The 19681-nt window shown below is 39.6% G+C and overlaps 6 protein-coding genes across 6 annotated transcripts; 2 read left to right on the forward strand and 4 right to left on the reverse strand.

The window, feature by feature from the left end:
- Positions 1-331: 331 nt before the first annotated feature.
- Positions 332-2213, reverse strand: JH06_2717 (eukaryotic translation initiation factor 3 subunit C-like protein; the record flags this gene model as incomplete). Its single annotated transcript, XM_014672344.1, is given in 8 exon segments — positions 332-709; positions 740-883; positions 895-972; positions 991-1480; positions 1512-1849; positions 1878-2056; positions 2088-2138; positions 2153-2213. The coding sequence occupies 8 exon segments, from the start codon at positions 2211-2213 to the stop codon at positions 332-334; spliced, it is 1719 nt and encodes a 572-aa protein (XP_014527830.1).
- A 4567-nt stretch (positions 2214-6780) lies between these two features.
- Positions 6781-9030, reverse strand: JH06_2718 (hypothetical protein; the record flags this gene model as incomplete). Its single annotated transcript, XM_014672345.1, has 1 exon — positions 6781-9030. The coding sequence occupies one exon, from the start codon at positions 9028-9030 to the stop codon at positions 6781-6783; it is 2250 nt and encodes a 749-aa protein (XP_014527831.1).
- Positions 9031-9120: 90 nt separating this feature from the next.
- On the forward strand, positions 9121-10456 carry JH06_2719 (hypothetical protein; the record flags this gene model as incomplete). The annotated part of the gene is made up of 5 exons (XM_014672346.1): positions 9121-9385; positions 9410-9531; positions 9565-9741; positions 9772-9978; positions 10010-10456. The coding sequence occupies 5 exons, from the start codon at positions 9121-9123 to the stop codon at positions 10454-10456; spliced, it is 1218 nt and encodes a 405-aa protein (XP_014527832.1).
- Positions 10457-12837: 2381 nt separating this feature from the next.
- JH06_2720 (DNA topoisomerase 1) lies at positions 12838-15443 on the forward strand (the record flags this gene model as incomplete). The annotated part of the gene is given in 10 exon segments (XM_014672347.1): positions 12838-12940; positions 12953-13052; positions 13082-13436; positions 13468-13881; positions 13916-14205; positions 14235-14400; positions 14429-14524; positions 14555-15160; positions 15192-15236; positions 15303-15443. 10 exon segments carry the CDS (start codon positions 12838-12840, stop codon positions 15441-15443), a joined length of 2316 nt encoding a protein of 771 aa, XP_014527833.1.
- A 4-nt stretch (positions 15444-15447) lies between these two features.
- On the reverse strand, positions 15448-17882 carry JH06_2721 (hypothetical protein; the record flags this gene model as incomplete). Its single annotated transcript, XM_014672348.1, has 11 exons — positions 15448-16015; positions 16104-16348; positions 16379-16452; positions 16513-16599; positions 16629-16948; positions 16979-17108; positions 17139-17198; positions 17230-17412; positions 17444-17558; positions 17591-17651; positions 17686-17882. 11 exons carry the CDS (start codon positions 17880-17882, stop codon positions 15448-15450), a joined length of 2040 nt encoding a protein of 679 aa, XP_014527834.1.
- Positions 17883-18029: 147 nt separating this feature from the next.
- JH06_2722 (syntaxin) lies at positions 18030-19006 on the reverse strand (the record flags this gene model as incomplete). Its single annotated transcript, XM_014672349.1, is given in 6 exon segments — positions 18030-18286; positions 18302-18431; positions 18450-18546; positions 18576-18621; positions 18652-18926; positions 18954-19006. The coding sequence occupies 6 exon segments, from the start codon at positions 19004-19006 to the stop codon at positions 18030-18032; spliced, it is 858 nt and encodes a 285-aa protein (XP_014527835.1).
- Positions 19007-19681: the final 675 nt, after the last annotated feature.

The raw sequence follows: 19681 nt of genomic DNA on the forward strand, positions 1-19681 counted from the left end.
GGATGGATATGGAGGAATGACAATCAGTCCTTCAGCAGATGAATTGCAATATGAAATGAATCAATTGAAGCAACGATAATGTGTTTGTTCAAGACTAGAGCTCTTTCTGCTATATATGTGTGTTAAGATACTTTGGAATGAGTGTTTGTCATTGAGTTAATTAGATTCGAAACAAACACTCTGAATAACCACCATAAACGATTCTATTTCCCAGTCCTTCCTTTGTTTTCTCGAGTCTTGATTAGATTACTTCGTTGACCAAACACACCCACAGTTCGTCTTCCTTTGTTTCCCTTTAATTCTTCCCTCTTCTCTCCATACAACTCATCCTTCACACGTTCATTTGCCTCCGACAGTTCCTCCCCTTCTCCAACAGCTGGAGTGACAACACATCCACACGTGAAGGCAAAGTATCCTCAAATAACAGAAGGGAAGCATCCTCATTCCATGCTGCATTCAAGAAGCCTTGTACAATCAGGATATTCACTTCACTACGCACACTACTCTGACTACAATCAAACATAGCCATCAACAGGTCCATTGCTACTGCCTGATATGTAGATGCATGACGAATCAGGAACGCTTGTAATGCCAATACCTGGAACTTCTCACGTAACATCGTTAACAATGCCTCGCGTGATGCAGTAGGGAATCCTGACCATGCTGTAATGGTTTGAATATGCTTCATTGCTGTTCTCCAGTCACCATGCTACATATGAGAGGAATGAATCATCTCAACCAGAATACACTCGTATGCTGCCATTACTCGAGTCACATTTGTCTCAGGAGATGCAGTAGCAATCTGATGTTGATATCGTGCATAGTATCGCTTGAATGTCGCTGACACCTTGTACAGATTGGTAAGCTGAGATGAATCAACACTCTCATACCTACATCGGCTAACATATATCCAGGATCCATAAAGAAACAGGATAACAAATAACATACCTCCACACAGTCACAATTCATCCACTATTCATCATTCCATACACTCATATCAACCATATGAGCAGGAAGTTTCCTTCGCTCTTCATTCACACGCATCTCTTCCTCTCCTGGTCGTTGATCATGTGTAGCATCACTGCCCTGACCCAACAACACTCGTAATACTCCATTACGAGATCCTGTGTTCACCAGATCATCCAGACAGTTATGTGCGTACACCATCAGTCCTGATCGGAAGGCTGCCAGACCCAGCTGAGTCATCGCACGATTGAACAGGATCATTGTCTCCACACCTGCTGTACTCACTCGCTCCTGAAGATGGGTCATCAATAACAAATCTCGTGCTTCAGTGAAACGGTCTTGTAATGCCAGGTGATATACTTGACAGAGAGCTGCCTGTTGCTGTTGTTGGAGTGTTCCATAACGATACACTATACCACACAGAGTCTTCAATTGACTCAATAGAGATGTGACAGGGATGTCTCCATATACTCGCTGTTGCAATCTACGATATCCCTCCTCAGTGAGATAATATCTGTCCTTCAGATCTCTCTTTCATATCCTACAATAGTTTCACTTGAATCAGAGCGAGTTGAGTTACAGTATGAACATCCTTTCCTTCAAGATATCTCTGTACACGAGCAGCCAACTCTCTCACACGCACTTCATCCTCAAGTCGTTTCACATATCGCACACAGTGTACATCCAACCCACGAAGACAACATGTCAGATCTTGGACCAGAAGTACCACATATGAACACAGATCTCCTTCGATTAGAGCAGGTGTGTTCATATTGTTCAAATCTTCCACCTCTCTTGGGATCCGTTCCTCCACATTACGAATGGCCTCATGGATGTTATAGAAACCGAGACTCATATCAGAATGAGTTTCCAGCAAGTTCACCTACATTGAAGAATCCACTGAGTCCTACCATCTGTTGTACCTCGCTGTACGTAGTTTGCCACTGTGTATCCTCCATAGCCATTCCTGTTGAGATCATGGCGATTTGACGACTTACCAGATGTGACAATACACGCAACTCATATTTCACACCCAGCTCATGAGCAAAAGGAAGAAGACGTTGTAAGAATCCAATAGAGGCTGGTGTGTCTATACATCATTCCTTCTCATCTACACTCACTTCGACGCTCCTTAGCAGACAATATACTCAACACAGCTTGGATTAGCTTCTCTGGAGTCTCATACGTTTCTTCTTTGACCTCTTCTGGTACAGCTTCAGCTTCATCTTCAGCTCGTTTCTCGTCATCCTTCTTTCGTTTCTCTTCCTCCTTCTTCCTCTTCTCCTCCTCCCGCTGCTTCTTCAAAGCCTCCTTTTGAGCCTCTCGTTGAATATCACTTGGTTGTAATACCCACTTCGCACGACCTGTCAGCTTCGGATTCACCTCCACCTCACTATCACTGCTGCTGCTATCGCTACCAAACTCACTATCACTTGAGTCATCTGAATCACTGCTTGTCTCATCTGAGTCATTCTCTGATCCACTCGTTGCATATGATTCCTCTTCATACGATTCACTCTCATCAGATTCACTCTCATCCTCTGATTCACTGTCTGAACCACTATCATACTCCGAAGTGGATTCTTCTTCACTTGACTCTTCTGATTCCTCTTCACTCTCTTCTTCACTCTCCTCAGGAGGATTAGCACGGAATGATTCCACAAGTGGAGCAAACTCCTCATTCTTCAACTCCTTCTTGATTGCTTGCTTCAGACGGTTGTAAGCCATAGCATTCGGTTTTGATAATGCTTTCTGCTCAGCCTTCGCAAGTCCATTCACACCATCTTCGATATGCACAAACTCACGCACATATTGAATTGGATAGCCCTAAACATCACTTCCTTTCTCCTCACCTACAGTATCACTCAACACTTTTCCATGGTCATCAATCAGTTTCTTCATTGTGTCAAAGTCTAGACCATTAAAATTCCATATAGAACTCACCAGTACTCAATTGAACCCAATTGTTGATTCGTTGGTCATTCTTTATCTTCTTTACGATATCCTTCAGTTCATCAAGATATCGCTCTCTAAAAAGAATCACTCTAATCTCATTTCCCACTTTGGCGGTCTCACAACTCGTTTCTCTTCTTCACTATCGCTTTCAGAGACCACAACATATTTGGATTTCGTTGTAGGCTTCTTGGACACCTCTTCCTCAGTGGAGTCACTGTAGGAATCATCTTCCTCAGAGTCATATTCAGAACTGGATGCTGCCCAGAAACGATTCTTGCTATTTGACATATTAGGTGTCTAGAGCCACAGATTGTGGAGAATTGAATCAGTCTTTCAATCCCCTCAGAATTAACAAAAAACCGTAGGTGCTGAAATTACTATTCGTTGTATGTTGACTACAAACCAGGATAGAATTCACGTTTTTTGTATCAAAATGGTCAGTAATCCACAATTTGAGTTGTTCGTATTTGTTTCATTGATCTGTTGTTTCCACGTTATTCTTTTGTGTATTGCATTAGAATGAATTACGCAGAGTCTGTAAGTGTTGGGGAGAACGTCCATGCCATCCTTCAACGCTTTCGATACTCAACAAATATGACGAACTATTATGAATATAGACCAAAGGAAAAAGCTCTTCATGCTCTTTTAATTGTTCCTGGATATGTGGTATGTATTTGTTCTTTTGTTCTTGTAATATTTGACGATATCTCGTATGAAATGATTCGTTTGTTTCGTGTAAAAAAAGGGAGGATTGCTGAAGAAGTGAATCTGCATTCTCTCAAGCATAATATGAATCTCGATCTCTCGGTAGAGGGTGATCACTGGGAAGGAGATGTCTTAGGAAAGAATCCCTGTGGCTGGGGATCTCTGTACAACGAAGACAACTATTTGATCTATCACGGCTGTATGATTCTTTCAAATCGGATGTGCTATGGGGAGGATTACTATCCAACCAGTAATCCCTTATTGCGGTATGCAGGTGGATGGATTCAAAATAAACACATGGGTTATGGGCGTCTATATGATTTACATGGAGAAATACTGGCTGAAGGAAATTGGATCAACGATTCGTTAAAGGAGGTGTCATCTGTGGTAGTCACTTCAAAGTTATTATTAAATACAACATTAGACTCGCTTGTAGTCAATTTAGTGATTGCAGATAATACATGCAACTTTGTCAGAATGAAAGCACTGAACTTGTCCTATTTGGAGTCTCTTCGTACTCTAACAATTGGAGAGAAGTGTTTTGCCAATGTTACCGTTTTTTCTCTATCAAATCTCCAATATCTGAATTCTATTACCATTGGATCCAAATCATTCAATTGGAAGTGTACTGGAGAGGAACGAAATCGTTGCATTTTCAGCATTACTTCTTGTCATTCCCTCCATACAATTATTATTGGAGCCAAATCATTTTGTGACTATCAGATCTTTGTGATCGAAGATCTTCCTTCTCTAACTCTATTATCTATTGGAAGTGATGGATCTGGAAAGAACTGTTTCGATGAATGCCCTGTATTCACTCTCAGCGCTTTGCCTTCTTTAAAAGATGTCATCATTGGGGAAGGCTGTTTCAGGTTGGTTCATGATGTCAGTTTTATTGGTAATTGATGGAAGAAGTAATTATGTTCAGATTTACTGCAGTTGGAACGAATTGTTGTCAATAAGAATGCTTTCTCTGGAGATAACTCAAAGGAAAGAATGACCATTCATAACCCTCCTTATAACTTTATGAATACCCTTAAGATGCTAAGTAATGATGTTGTTTCTTGTTCATGTAGATCTACCAAAGTTGAATGATTTTTCAGTTTGTCTTGGAGGATTCTTTAATTTTGGATATGTCATTTTGCAGGGTAAGGTTGTTGGAAGTACTCAATCAAAGGGATTGCTCAATATGTGCAGTGTAACTTTGATCAATATGTATTTTCCTTTATATGTTCAGTATCAAGCGATCGTTTGCATTAGATATGGGATTGATCTCTAGGAAAGACTTCTCTATCAACAGCAATTAAAGACAAGTCAAGAGAGAGGAAATATGATGAATGTACCATTTTTTAGTGGTGTTTGTTCAAGTTCATTTTTCAATCCATGCCAGATGTATTTTTTTAATCTCCCTTATAATTTGTAGATTCTTTATGAGACGTCCAAGGAGAATCAAGAAGATTTGCCTAGTATTGGATACTCTCTGAAGATAACATCTGAAATGATGGATCTATTGCTAAAGTCATTAACAGAGGGGAATGAATGTTATATTCAGATGGATAGTGTTGATGATGGTGGAAGTGGTGTATTCTATCTCATTCGATGCTGATAAATAGCATATCCAAATTGATGACAAGTCGTTTGGTGTTTCTGTAAGTCTCAATCCTTATGTTACAGAGGTGGCGTCTTTGAACCTAGAAAAAACAAAATTTTTGTTTGTAATATCTTAGAAATCTTGTTACTGTAGGATGAGGAAGTAGTGGGTGTGATTCAATCAAGTGTATCTGAGGAAGAAGAGAAGAAAGAAATTGACTTAACTTCAAAACCGCTATCAAAAGGAATGGGAGCCCCAAAACGGCATCCATCTTCTCTACTCTCAAATATCTCCTCTTCCTCTCTTTCAGAATTAACCATCGTCAATCATATAGTTCATACCCTTCTCCTTCATGACAATATATCAATGGATGAGGCCCTGAGATTGATCGAGACTTCGTTGCAGTCTGACTCTATTTCATTGACAGACATAGATCGTGTTTCTATTGAACAACAACTTCTAACTATGTGCTCGCAGAAAGATTCCAAACTATCGTTGCTTCCAGAGAAGATTGCTACGTTAGCTCCGACCTCCTTTATTTGGAATGAAGAGGAAGAAGAACAGATTATGAAACGAATCAGTTCTACGAAAGGGCAGCAATCCAATTCTTCAGAAATCATAGACAAAGGAAATGCTGCAAAAGAAACAGATGAACCAAAACCGAAACGAACGAGAAGAACTCGTTCAAAACAAATTGAGGAATCATCATTATTAAAGGAACTCACCTTGACGATTCCCAATCATGTCCTTCGTTATGATGGATACCTATTGACTCCAGATTTAATAAATAGCATGAATACAAATATGGGACTTTTCATGGATTACAAGGAGAGAGTGAAGAATGAGGATATGGAGTAAGAAGAGACTGAACTAATTTGATGTAGGACTGATTTGATGATGAAGTTTAATGCAAATTGTGTAATATTAAAGAGGATTCTTGAAAAGCGATTGAAACAGCATCAAGGAGAATTGAATGAAATTGAGGAAATGAGGAAGAATATATCTGGAAGTGATCAGTTCCTTGTCCAGACATATATGAATCGATTGAAGGAAATGAGATCAGGAGTTGAATTGAGAGATTTAGATTATTTGTAGGATCTAACTATGATCGATGAATACTTGAATAAGCAGAAGGTGTTTCTCGAAGAAATGTTTCCTAATCTCTATACATTCTCTGTTTAACAAATAATACACAATTCCTTCACTTTCTTCTTAGACTTTTGGGAGAAGAGAGTGATAAACATACTAATAATAACAGAAACTAGTACAGATCGTATTAAAACTTGCTTATAGTTAATATCCGCAATGTGACTTCGACATCGTTGGACTTGATTGTACTGAATCAACTGTAAAATCCATTGAATTCTACTAATGAAAGATTTCTTCTTCTTATACCTTCGTAGAATCGTTTGGGCATCTCGAAGATACTCATCTCCTGAATCGATATCACTTACATTTGAAATCGAATTGACTGTAGTCTTGAAACTTGTTTCTAACAATACTATCGTTTCCTGGTATACATGATCAATGCGTCCGTTCCACTTCTGTAATTCATCCTATTGCTAATTCAATGGAATCATCAATACAATCACATCATTATAGTCGGAGATCAGTAGTTGCAACATCACAATCAACTTGCTCTTTCGCATAATGTCCAGATGAAATGAACTATATACATGATTTACAGAGAACACACGATCCACAGAACCAATAGAACGATATATGCAATCTTCTGTCAGAGGAGCAATGCGTGTATGAATCTGTTCTCCAAAATACAAATTCAATCTTGTATTGGACAATAATTCAAATACACAACTCAATAAAGGAGCCATAATATCGTGAAGATTATAGTGCATTGGTAATTCATTGACAAAATAAGGACTATTTGTTGACATTAACTCATTCTGAATAGCAAAAATCATCTGATTTTGACCATCTGAGTGATATACAACCAACTCACTTTTGTCAAAAAGAAGTGGTCTTTTGGATGTTCCCGTCATACAGAAGATATAGATCTGAATATCCTTACTAGTCATAGCATGATTCTTACTCCTCAGTACATCAAAAAGCACAGACGAATTCACATACGATTGTTGTACAGGGAAGATTGTTCGACGATAACTGAGATGAGGTATGATAACCGAAGTGGTTGCTTGAAGAAGTGCTGATTGCAAATGTGGTTCATTCTCAAGTTTCAATTCTTGAAACGAAAAGTAAAACTCTTGAGATGGGAGCTTCAATCGTTCAACTTCATTACGAAACACACTATAATCAAAATAGTTTTCATCCACTGTAAACAAATCTTCAAAATCAGCTCTTGTGAAGTAGTTAACCTGAAAATGGAGTTTCTCTTTGGTTGAAGGAAAACGAGTTACAATATGTGAGAGAGAAGAGAGTAAACCCTCGACAGTGGTCGGGGTATTGGTTACTGGTGCCGGAATAGATCGACTGAATAATGAAGACTCGGGAGAGGGTGGACTAAGGACAAACGGTGGAGTGACAAAATGACTTATAACATCAGAAAGGATTCGTGAGAGTCGAATAGTAACCTCCATCTCTTCGACTGATAACCGACTATCTAATGAGGTTGGATCGGTTGGAGGATAAGCCTTTTCAAGCATAAGAAGAGAATGATAATATCGAGAATAATCTCCAACATTCATATTGCTTCCAAATTGGAATATCTGAAGTATTGATTTGACTTGTTCTTCATCTACTGAACATTGAGAATTGTGTTCTCGAGCACAAGCTCGAGTTACACGATGATGAATGAATTGAGCATAGTTTACAAAGACTTCTTGAGTTGTATTAAAGTAACGTAGACTCGATGAATAGTTTCCAGCGAAGAGGAGACTTTCCTTGGTTCGGATGTTAGACTCATCATGAATCGAACCCCATTCAAATGGACCAGCACAAACATCAAGAATAAAGAACTGATCAATGAAGATATAATCACTCACAACATGTGTACCTTCAATCATATTCACCAACTCATCATTCATTACAATATCATTATTGAGCACTTGCTTCATCTCTACAAGAAGTCGTTTCTGTTCATTCTTGTTATAAGCATGTTGAAGGAGCTCTAGGCTCCGACGAATACGTGCTATGGAGCTTCGACTCCGTTGCGATGCAAGATTCTCCTTCAGAAGACTATCACGTTTATAAGCCCACATGAAGGAGAGTTCACGCCAGTCAAATACACAGTAATCTGAGGACACTGAATGAGCAGCCGGAATGGGATGGAGACCTTCATCCAAGGAAGAGTCATCTTCGGGAGTTTCGAATTCGTCAGAAAATGTGAGTGGTTCTGTGAGAGGAAAGACAAAATCGCTAATGGCAAAGTCACTTCCTTCTCTGAAGATCTCATCGATCATCTTTTGCATCTCTGTATAGGAAAATTCCGTGCTAAAACCGAACGTACCTCCCACATCCACTTGAGAATTTAGGACCAAAATAATGAGGTCTTGGTCGTTGGGTACAGGCTGATTGGAGTTCTGACTTACATAATCGAAGAGATTTCGAAGCTCCCTAACGATCTCATAGGGATTAATCACTTTCACATTCATCAAATTCATATCTACGTCTCGGTACACAGATTCCATCACATGTCGAAGATATACTTCAACAAGCGGATTCACTTGAATAAAGTGATAGTGAATAAGGTAATCGATATGACTTCCATCCTTTTCCTGAATATTGTGTCCTTTGACTTCGAGAAAACGCTGGATCTTGTGACTACTCAACTTCTCCAAAATCCCATTCTGAATAGATGAAAAGTCGGAGTTAAAGCGATCAAAACCAAGAAGCATGAGATTTACATCCACTTCCACTTGAACATGATCGAAGTGAGAAAAAGATGTCACATTCGGTTCTTCAGGAGTCTTTAGATTATATATCAAATGTCGCAAGTTACTTCTTCTTCTGTTCCATCAGCATTCCGGTGTGAGAATGCACAGCACACGAGAAACATGCAAAGCACGAGTTTCAGATGTTCTGACAGCATTTCTCACTGTAGTCGTGAAAGGAGTGGGACCGCAAAAAAGGGTATCCACAACCATGATGGCGAAATGGTCATAGACCCGCGGGAAGGAAAAATCTTAATCGAAAACACATTCATCTGTAGAATTAGATCATACGTGCAATGTCAGGAATTAGTAGGATGCTGTATTGAGTAGTACTAATGGATAGTTGCTCAGCCTGGTAGTATTAAGAAGGTTGCTGTTGCAGCACTCTTCAAGCTCAGATCTTCGGGTTTTGATAAGGAAGAATGTAAAGAATGCCTGAAATCCCTCCCTGATGATCTGGAGGCGGTAAGTTCTTCTTCTTTTTCCTAAGCGTAATAGTACGTTGCATGGTTGAAAGAAAGCATGGAGAAGAAGCTGAAAGAGATTGAGTTGTATGTAATGACTCAAAAGAAACAGAAGGCCCTAGATAACATTAACTACCGTATGAGAGGCGATAACACGCTTGCTATGATTGAGGTGCTCACTCCTATAGTTGAGAAGGTGAAGAAGGCTTATGTATGGATAGATGTTGGTTGTAATCGGTAGAAGAAAATTTTGAAGGAAGACGATATTCCCAAGGATGTTAAAGAAGAACTAACAACCGTTTTGTATCTGGTTGATATGCTCAACATCACGAACTGGAACAAGCTGAAGAAGCAGCTGCTGTTCAAGTATGGAGAGGATTGGATGGAAAAGGTTATGGAAACGCGCAAACATGTCAATGAGAAGATCCTTGAGTTTGTTGACTACAAAGTAATAGATTGGATGAAGCTTTATGGAGTAGCCAAAGGAGAAGATTGTACGTGATAAATACAAAGAATACGAGGATGCTTGGAAACTTAAGTTGAAGAAGGAGGAGGAAGAACTTGATATTGAAGAGCTGGATGAGGATGTTGAGACTGAATCAGATACCCAAATTCGCGATGTTCACAACTTGGACGACATTGATTCAGATAGTCTATCTCCAAGAGCTGAAGTGAAGAAACACGTGAAGAAATCCTTGAAGAAGGCGGATTCAAGCTCATCGGACTCTGACTCGGATTCGAATTCAGATTCAGACTCTGACTCGGATTCAGACTCGGATAAGAAAAAGCCCAAGAAATCTGCCAAGAAGGAGAAGAAGGCAGAATCGAGCTCAGAGTCTGATTCGAGCTCCGAGGAAAAGAAATCCTCAAAGAAATCGAAGAAGGTTGAAAGTTCGGATTCTAGCTCTGATTCAAGTTCCGACTAATTGCTTTTGTACGCCATTTGTTTGTTCTTGAAATTTTCTACAGGGAATGGGTAACTGGCTTCTGGATTGTTTTGTGGATGAAACGAGCCTTCCTCAAGGCATTCATGGAATGGTGAGAGAATAATCGTAATCTCATTCTTTAGGTTCAGTTGTTCTATCTCTTTGGCTTGTATGCATTCCTCTATACCCTTGGTTGCACATATCTGAATAAAGCAAATGACAAACTTCTAATCTTTCCCAAGAATGAATCTCTTGTTGGTTCTGTGATTATTCCTCTTCTCAGCTCATTTCCTGATGTGATTGTCAGTAAGTCTATTGAATCATTTGATTACGATAGTTTTCGCCTCTGCATTCTCCAAGTTCAATGATGTCTCCACTTATATTGGAATCGGAGTGGGAGCCATGGCAGGGAATGTCAATTTAGGAATAACGATTCCATTTATCTTGGGGTACAACGCAGAGTAGTGGGTGAAGAAATAGAATATGGTTCTCCTCCATTCCTCTTTCGAAGTTGGGACTTCCTGACTACAAACGAAAGAACGAGAAAGCTTCTGTAAGTATATAGAAAGAATTTAACGTAGATTTGGAAGAGTGGTTGTGGAACAAGTGAGATTGTTAAATACAACAATATCTTGATCGCTATTTCGTCGGTTCCACTCCTGATTCTTCTTGTTCTCGTAGTTCATAGCATTGAGTAATAGATCGCTTCCTTTATGATGGGAACCTATACTGGAAAAGAGAACTCCTATTTTCACATTGTTCTATTGATCGTATTCGTAATGGCATCAGTAATGTTTTGTATCTATCTCCTTGTTGAGTATTTCTATTTTGGAAGGAGTGAAGTACTGATTAGAATCCGAAATCACTAATAGCTTACGGTTCAGCGTCGTGAATTGCTTCTGATTGATAATATTGAAAGTGGGCTGCTTTCTCTCTATGATGTATTCTACCAGCTTCTTTATGTTCATTCTCTTGGAATGTGTCATTTCTAGTCACCTCATTCAAAACGATCTGTAGTTAATTACAAACTGTTTATGAGCGTCGTTAAGAGGTTTTTCAACCAGTATGCATTTGTTCCTGCCGATATTTCGAATGATTGCGATCTGAATACGATCCTTGGAGAAACATCATCTACGCCCGTCTCACCATATGTCAAAGGAATGAAAGATTCGTGTACTCCAACTTCTCACAGGGAGTCCATTGATATGGACAACTCTCCATTGAAAGATGTTGAAACAACACCAAGTGCTGCGGACCGAAGACGAGTGGTTGACTTGTATTCCCTAAAGTGTTTATTCCAGGATGTAGGCTGTAAAGTGAATCTAACAGATTTGTATCGTATTGTAGTTCTTACTATTCGTTCTAAATGATAGACAAATCAGTCTCTATTTGATTTTGAAGCATTCTATGATCTGTTGATTGATTGCTTTACCATGTCCCTTGTAGATGATCTGAATATCAATATCGAAGATACACCTCATGATGAAGATCATTTGGACACAACACTTCAGGATCCAAATGATCTTTCAATCAATCTGAACGAAAAGGTTCAGTATGCATTTGTTGATGAAGATATTGCCAATTTCCATACAGATCGATTCTATTCCATCAAACATCATCTGATGTCAGAAGATTACTACAGAACGGATAATGAGACTGAAGACAGACTTCTTCTTGTTTCAAATGTCGATGAAGAGTTTATTAAGCGTAGTCAGTTGTGCACAGACAGTGCAAGTACTGTCATCATTTCTAGCTGTCTTAACACTAGAGTATTGTCGAGGAGATTCGAGATTATGCACCTGATCAACAACAACATGCCATGTGGAAGTATAGTATTTATTATCTTATCCTTGGAGGCATTCATTCCAACATCTGGTGTTATCCTCTTTGTAATGCTCTAGGTGAATTGAGTTTACGAATGGGGGTTTCAACATTCTTTGCTGGATATGTCTTTTCTGCGGTGATTGCTTATTGGTCGGATTATTTCGATATCCCTCGCTGGGCAAAGCGGAAATCCATGCGATCCACGACTTGTATTATGTGTTATCTGCAAGGAAGTATAATTGTAATGAATTCTCTCGATATTGCTTGTTTTTGTGGAATTATGTATTTTCGAAGGATTCGGTGGGAATTCACATCTGCGATTCTCTCCATGCTTCTGACCGAAATGGTTCTTTTGTGGATCACTTCCCAGGAAGTGATTAAGAAATGGTACGAGAGTGAATGGAAGTGAATGGTGTAGGAATGCCTTGATTGTAGTGGGAGTTGTCCTGCTGGTTATGGCTCTGAGTTATTATCTTCCTCAGCTAGGTATTTTGTAAGTTTAATGTGTTTGTTGATTGAGATTATTTGATTACAAATCTCTTCACGTCCTACTAAGAATGGAAGCAGAGACTGAACAAGAGAAGAAAGTCTCGCCTCGAAGGGTCTATCCTGTAAATGAAGTCAAGAATATGGACATGATCCGATTGTACTATATTTCTTGTTTTTGATTAGTCAGACGTAATGTAAATTCCGTAGAAAAGGCTGTGATACTGCATAATGAAAAGGGAGAGGATTTGGATTGTTCCGTCTCTGAGACTTCTGATGGAGAAGATTGGTATAAATCATATTGTTAGTGATAGGTAGTTGTTTACCAGTCCATGAATTGAAGCGAGTCAAGATATCTGAAATCATGGGTATCTCAATTCCCAATTCAATCTGGAAACGTTCTAAATTACCTATGGACGGTAATAATGATATGAGTACAGATATTCCATTGCCAGGTCCTGTATTCTCCTCTCCAATTGATACATTGTACCGTAAATACGGAGTAAGCGAGGCTGAATCGAGAGTAATCAGTGAGGAGAAAGAGTATTTAAAAGGAATGGTGATAAGGTGTAGGCAGAGGATGAATGAAGAGGCACGAGAAATAATTGAAAAGAAAGTGGAAGCGAATCGAGGGACTTCGGATTCAGTAGTATTGTCGACTCTTCTCTCTGTAAGTCCTCTGGTTCGCTTTTGATAGAAAGGCTTATCGATGGTGGGATGATAATAGTGCTAATACAAAATGGAAAAACATTCAGTATTTACCAGTTGAGTTCAGTTCTACCTATACTCCTCACCATTGTCCATTAATATATAATAATTCTCGGTATGAATTAACTCCAGAACAGGAACAATTGTGGAATGTATACTGTCGCTCGCCTAGTCTTCGATCCTACTTCCCAGAAGTGTTAAAATTGTGTCAGGAGGAGATGAAAGACACTGTTACAATTGAGTCGTTGGATCAAGTGGATTATGTCAAATATCGATCTTTAGTTAATAAAAGTCAGCCTCCTGTTCTTAGTCAATATGTTATTGCAGATCATCGATTGCGGGGAGTTCGATATCTGAATCCTCTATGTCAAAAAGTTCACACGGTCAACGATGAAATTCTGTTTATTGTATTGGATTTACAGAAATATTTCTGATTTCTAGAATCCCCCAATAGAAGAAGAGATTCGCTTGAATGGATGTCTCGATACTGTATTTCCTCCCGCTTCTCAGGGACATAATTGGAACACGGTGACAGTAAATCCAGAGAGTTGTGAGTTGATGGAGTGTGTGGTGAAAGAGTATGGTTGGAAAATGAGTGGAGCAGATCTTTCTCTTCAGGAATGGATCAGTAATCGTGATTTCTTTGATACAGCAAGGTCATTTCGAGATCATTATGCCTCTTTTAAGTCCTTCATTGCCTTTGGAATCTCTAATTCAAATCTGTCTCAAAGGTAGAATAATTCCTTTCTATGGACTGTAGACAGCTTGCTACGATGCTGTGGTTTCTGGATTATCTGCTGATTCCCGCGGTGAAGAGCAATCATGATTTGTGCAACCTAACCGTGAATTCTGTTCATCTATCCCATCCTTGTAACCTTACATTGACGGATGTATCGTTTCCTTGCCAATTAAGGAACATGATCGATGTATTGTTGAGATAAGAATGTCAGATAGTTATTGCAATTTCCAGATGGAGAGATGGTATATAAGAATCTAAAGGAATTCTGTAATAATAAAAAACCAACTGATCTGGTCTTTGACAAATTGAATGTACATTTTCGGTTTATTTTTGTCTAGTAGAAAGAGTTGGTGCAAACTGAACTAGAATCGTTGCTACCGGGCTTCACATATCCCATCTTCCTTTCATTCGTGTTTTCGTCCATTTTCAACGAAATGCTTCGTTTTCCACTTCCCTCCACTTGTTCTGACAATCACAAGATTCAATTCTTTCACAGAGCATGTATTGAGTTGGTAAAGGCAGTTCGAATCGATTCGAGTACTCTAGATTCGTATTTAGATCGAAAAGAGAAAATCAAGTTGCGGAAGCATCAATTGAAGGAGTTGGAGAAATGGAAACGAATTGTGGAGAAGGGAGGAGAGATTCCACTGTTTTCTGAGGACGAACGGAAAGGAATTGAACAATCAGCAGATGTGATTGAAAAAGAGGAGCGAAAGTCGAGGAAACGAGCATATCGTGAAGAAAAGAAGCGAAATCCAACGTTATCGAAACGAGAGTTCAAAAAGGAATGGATTGAAAGAATGCGTATGAAGGAGGAAGAGAGACGAAAGGTTATGAAAGAGAAGAGTCATTACTTTGCCGAGAAGCCATCAAAAGATCGAATCATGAAGCGAATTGATCATTGGGAAAAGGAGTTGGAGGAGTTGGAAGAAGATTACGAGAAGGAAGTGAGATTAGAAGGACGTAGTGATTGCGTAGGAGGTTCTGGCTTTGAAAACGAGTAAGAGACAAGTGTTATCAAAGGTAGATCCTCGAATCATTATTTGCTGGTGTAAAGTCGTAGGAGAATGAGAAATGATTGATTGATAGAATGATATTTCTGTTGAGGATATGTGCTCAAACAAGTTTGTTCTTAAGAATACTTGGGCAATGGAAACTCCTTCCACTTTCGTTTACTGGATTGTTTGTTCTATCATGCTTGGTTCCTTTAACACACAAATGGGAGGATAAAGTATTAGAATCCTTCCTTGCTGGCTTGTTCAATAATCTCATCCATCTGAGCTTGGATGGAACGAGGAATGCCTTGAACTTTGACATTCAAGAAGCCACGAATGATGACAGAAATAGCCTCATCTTCCGTCATTCTTCTGGTCATCAAGTACTCAATCTTATCTTTCGCAATCTTTCCAATTGCAGCTTCATGAGACAATTCAGTACCATATCCACCACTGATTTGTGGAATGGAATGAATAACACCCTTTCCTTCATTCACTACGAGTCCCTGACACTCAATATGGCCCTTCGTGTTCTCTCCAAACCCTTGAATGTCAGCACGAGCATAAATCTCGCCTCCTTTGCTGATCGTACGAGTAATACTCTCACTACGAGAACCCTTTCCCTTCAAAAGTGCTCGACTTCCAATATCCAATACCGTACCTTCTTTAGCAAGCAAAACAGAACTGAATTTGGCTACTGAATTCTCACCACGTAGATCAGCTACAGGACACATCTGCACCTTGATAACAGGCTCCAGACACACATAATTGCTATAAAATACGCCGTTATCTTCAACAATAGCACCACTTCGAGGTAATGCCACATAGGAGTTACACCAAGTATGAATCGAAAAATCAATAATTTAATGCAACACCTACCATACTAAAGCATAACTCTGAGTCTTTCTCAACATAGAACTCAGAAACACCATAATGTTTTCCTCCGACAATGTATTCATGATTGTCTTTTGAACCACAATGATAAGTACATGTTGAAGCAACAGTGAGTTGCGATCCAGGCATAGAAATCAAAAGATTATGAACGTACTGCATCTGATTGTTCTCCATAATCAATTGACTATTCACTGGATGCTTGGACTTAGCACCTGGATGAGCAATAATCACATAGCCAGTAGGATCCTATCAATGAGAATAGAATAAGGAATAAACCTTCTTATCATTCTCTGCTACAGCACGTGTAACTTCGTCTTTCTCTGAATCCAAAGCTCTCCACATATACTTGTCTACTCATCATTAGTAATATCAATCCTGACGAATCCAATCATATTTCTGGAGTGCTTTACGAAGAGACAACACTTCAATACCATCATCATAAGACTCAAACTCTTCTACAACCTGGTCTCGCTGACGATAGGCACCTCCATAAACATCTATGATCAATCGATTTCATTTCACCTACCAACTTCATTTGTGTCCACCATCACCTTCTTGTTCTCCTCCTTCACATTCACTTTGACCTGATCTCCTTCCAAGAATGCATCATCACTCACAGAACTCACATTATCCAGGAGAGTCTTCACAGGAGTCTCGACTTGAAGAGGTTCTTCCTCCATTAGACTCAACTGTTGTTCCTTTGTGGAACTGGTCATGAATGCATCCAACAGACTTGCTGGCTTCTTTACATCCTTACAAGCACAGATTCGATGCTTCACCATTCCATGCTTCTCTTGCTCAGGACAGTGACAACAATCCTTGTTACAGACTAAATTGCGGAAATAGCTATGAATTATGGACTCCTTAAATTCGTACTCAAATCCTTCTTCTGCAATCATATTGAAAAACACTTGTTCGTCTCCAGTGCATGCGATATATCCATCGACTAACACATGAGCCACAGTTCCATGCATATAATCCAGAATACTACCCGTATGTGTAATGACTACGAATAAGAATGAAATCACAATCAAACTGATGGTCGCAGAATGTACACCATTGACTTCACGGTCTTGTAAAGCCGAAAGAGCTCTTCCTAGAGATTGGGTAGAAGGAGGAACACTTACCTAACACACGAACTGATTGGAGGTCAACTCCACTCTCTGGTTCATCGAGCATCGATAACACTGGCTTCTGGAGGAGCAACTGCAAAGCCTCACAACGCTTTCTCTCACCTCCAGAAAAACCCACATTCAGATCACGGTCCCAGTGATCCTCCATTGTCGTAGTCTTCTTTACGGCATCAATGTCTGTATGTCATTTCTACTACAAAGGTCATACATTCCTTGTCATTATCAGCGAAGGCATGACTAATCAGCCTATTCAAAGGCAGACCATCAATCTCAGGAGGGTTCTGAAACAGCATTCCCATTCCCATAACTGAACGATCCGAAACCTAAGCATTAATCAACCTTCCACATGTCCAACAGGCGAATAGGTGACATCTTTGCCTAGAAATGTAATGGATCCCTGGGTAACCTTGCAGTCACTAGAACCATCAACTTTCCAAACATTTCCACTACCTTAATCCCATCAATGTCTTAATGAAAGTACTCTTTCCAGAACCATTAGGTCCAAAGAGAATATGAGTCTCTCCCGGATAGATTGACATGGTGATTCCCTTCAATACCTCCTTTCCAGCGATTTCGACGTGTAAGTCCTTTACTTCAAGAATAGGTTCTATAATCAAGCTTCTCCACGCTTTCCTACGCTGACTCATGTTTACAACCAAAAATAATTTGAGTAGAGTCAACGATTGTGAGCAGCTGCTTTCGAAGACAACCGTTTTCTCTACGAATCTGACCGAAATTTGATAAGTTAGTTCAACAAACACATTGCAGCAAGCTACGCCAAACCAGGAACACTTTTACTTCCCATTAGCCTTCGCCTGCAACACTTTAAGAACAATACAAACCACTATAATTAGGACCAATACAGCGATAATAGTATAGGGACGAGAAGATTTCTTGTATTCCTCTGCTTTCACTACCTGCTGCAGACCTTCCTTCACTTTCACGACAGCTTGGTCCATATTATAATCGATACGATCTACGATGGTTCCCTGCTCGATAACTAGTTGATTAAGATCTTTGAAGATTTGGGCCAATTCCTGAGCACTCTTTGCTACACATTATCTACCACACTCATAATTACCAATCTGCTGAATTTCCTGCTCTCTCGATTGTGTTTCCTTTCGCATCATGTCCATAGCTCCCTTCTGTGTCTGATTGAAGCCAGTTTCCAGAAGATCATCATCAGCACCCGTTGTCTACTCATCATCAACAACGGCTAGTCCCACATCCACACTCCGAAGCTTTTGGAAAAACTGTTTTTGCTTCTTTCTGTATGCCATGGAAAGCTCTTGCAGACGACTTGCTAAGCCTCTAGAATCAAATCATTCAATAACACCCACTTCTGTACATTCTTGAAGATACGAGCTTCAGTTTCGTTCGTATATTCTATTTGTCACAGGGAGAGACTATAAGTACGCCTCTTCTGAAGATTCTTCAATCGGGACTCGCATTTGTGGAACATACGAGTGAGGTTCTGTGTATAGCTAGCAATTTGGGCATCGCACTGCTTGATCTTATCATCAAACACGGCAGCCACTCGATCCTTGTAAATGTTTTCGAGAGCTCCAACTAGCTGATTATCCTCAAAATTTAGTTGATTACGTTTCTTATCAATCTCGTCAAGATCAGCGCGCACTCGTTCAATGTCTTCAACCCAGTAAGGGGCGATTGACTCTTCTCCCATTGTCTGCCTATATATAAATGGTAAAAACAATAACACGCACATCTCCCCTCCAATAAGAGCAGTATTTGCCGACGAAGAGGGATTCATCGGTCTTTTGCGTCCTGCTCCTTGACGGTATTTGTTAAACTCTGGAGTCAAATTTCTGGTTGCCATGATGTAATATTCAATCGAATTTCTCCGATAACAAGTCAATATCTAAAGATACACGATTTCAAAGTTTTGCATGTTCAGTGAATCATGTCATCTTGATTATTATAACAGTCATCTGAACTACAAAACACATATATCAGCGAATTCAATTCGCTAACAGTGTGTGAGTGAAACGAATGAATGAGTTCAAGACAGTGTACTAGTTTGCAGACATGGCGATCCCTCCAAATCAGTACAGGGAATGGTTAACAAACAACTCATAAACAGAGTTTCACCTCAATATGCACCAACGGATTAATGATACTAAAACATCACCCACCTCTCTACAATCAATTACATGAATGAATCCAATCTTAGGAGCCTGCTCACGGAAACAACGTCTGCAGAGCATGAGATCGTACTTACGAATCAAACCACGGCGGTTACCACAGGCACGGCTATACAAATCAACGACTACATACGAATAAATCTACCAGCAACGAGAACCGGGACCGTATTCACGAGGATGAGAATAATCGAGGCTAGGCATATTATCTAAAAGGGGGGTTACACAAAATACCGCAAGTAAAAACAAGCAACCCTACTCCAATCTAGAAACTCCAAAACTATGGA

The sequence above is a fragment of the Blastocystis sp. subtype 4 genome, assembly GCF_000743755.1.
Source record: "Blastocystis sp. subtype 4 strain WR1 chromosome Unknown seqid_0097, whole genome shotgun sequence".
NCBI classification, from domain to species: Eukaryota; class Bigyra; order Opalinata; family Blastocystidae; genus Blastocystis; species Blastocystis sp. subtype 4.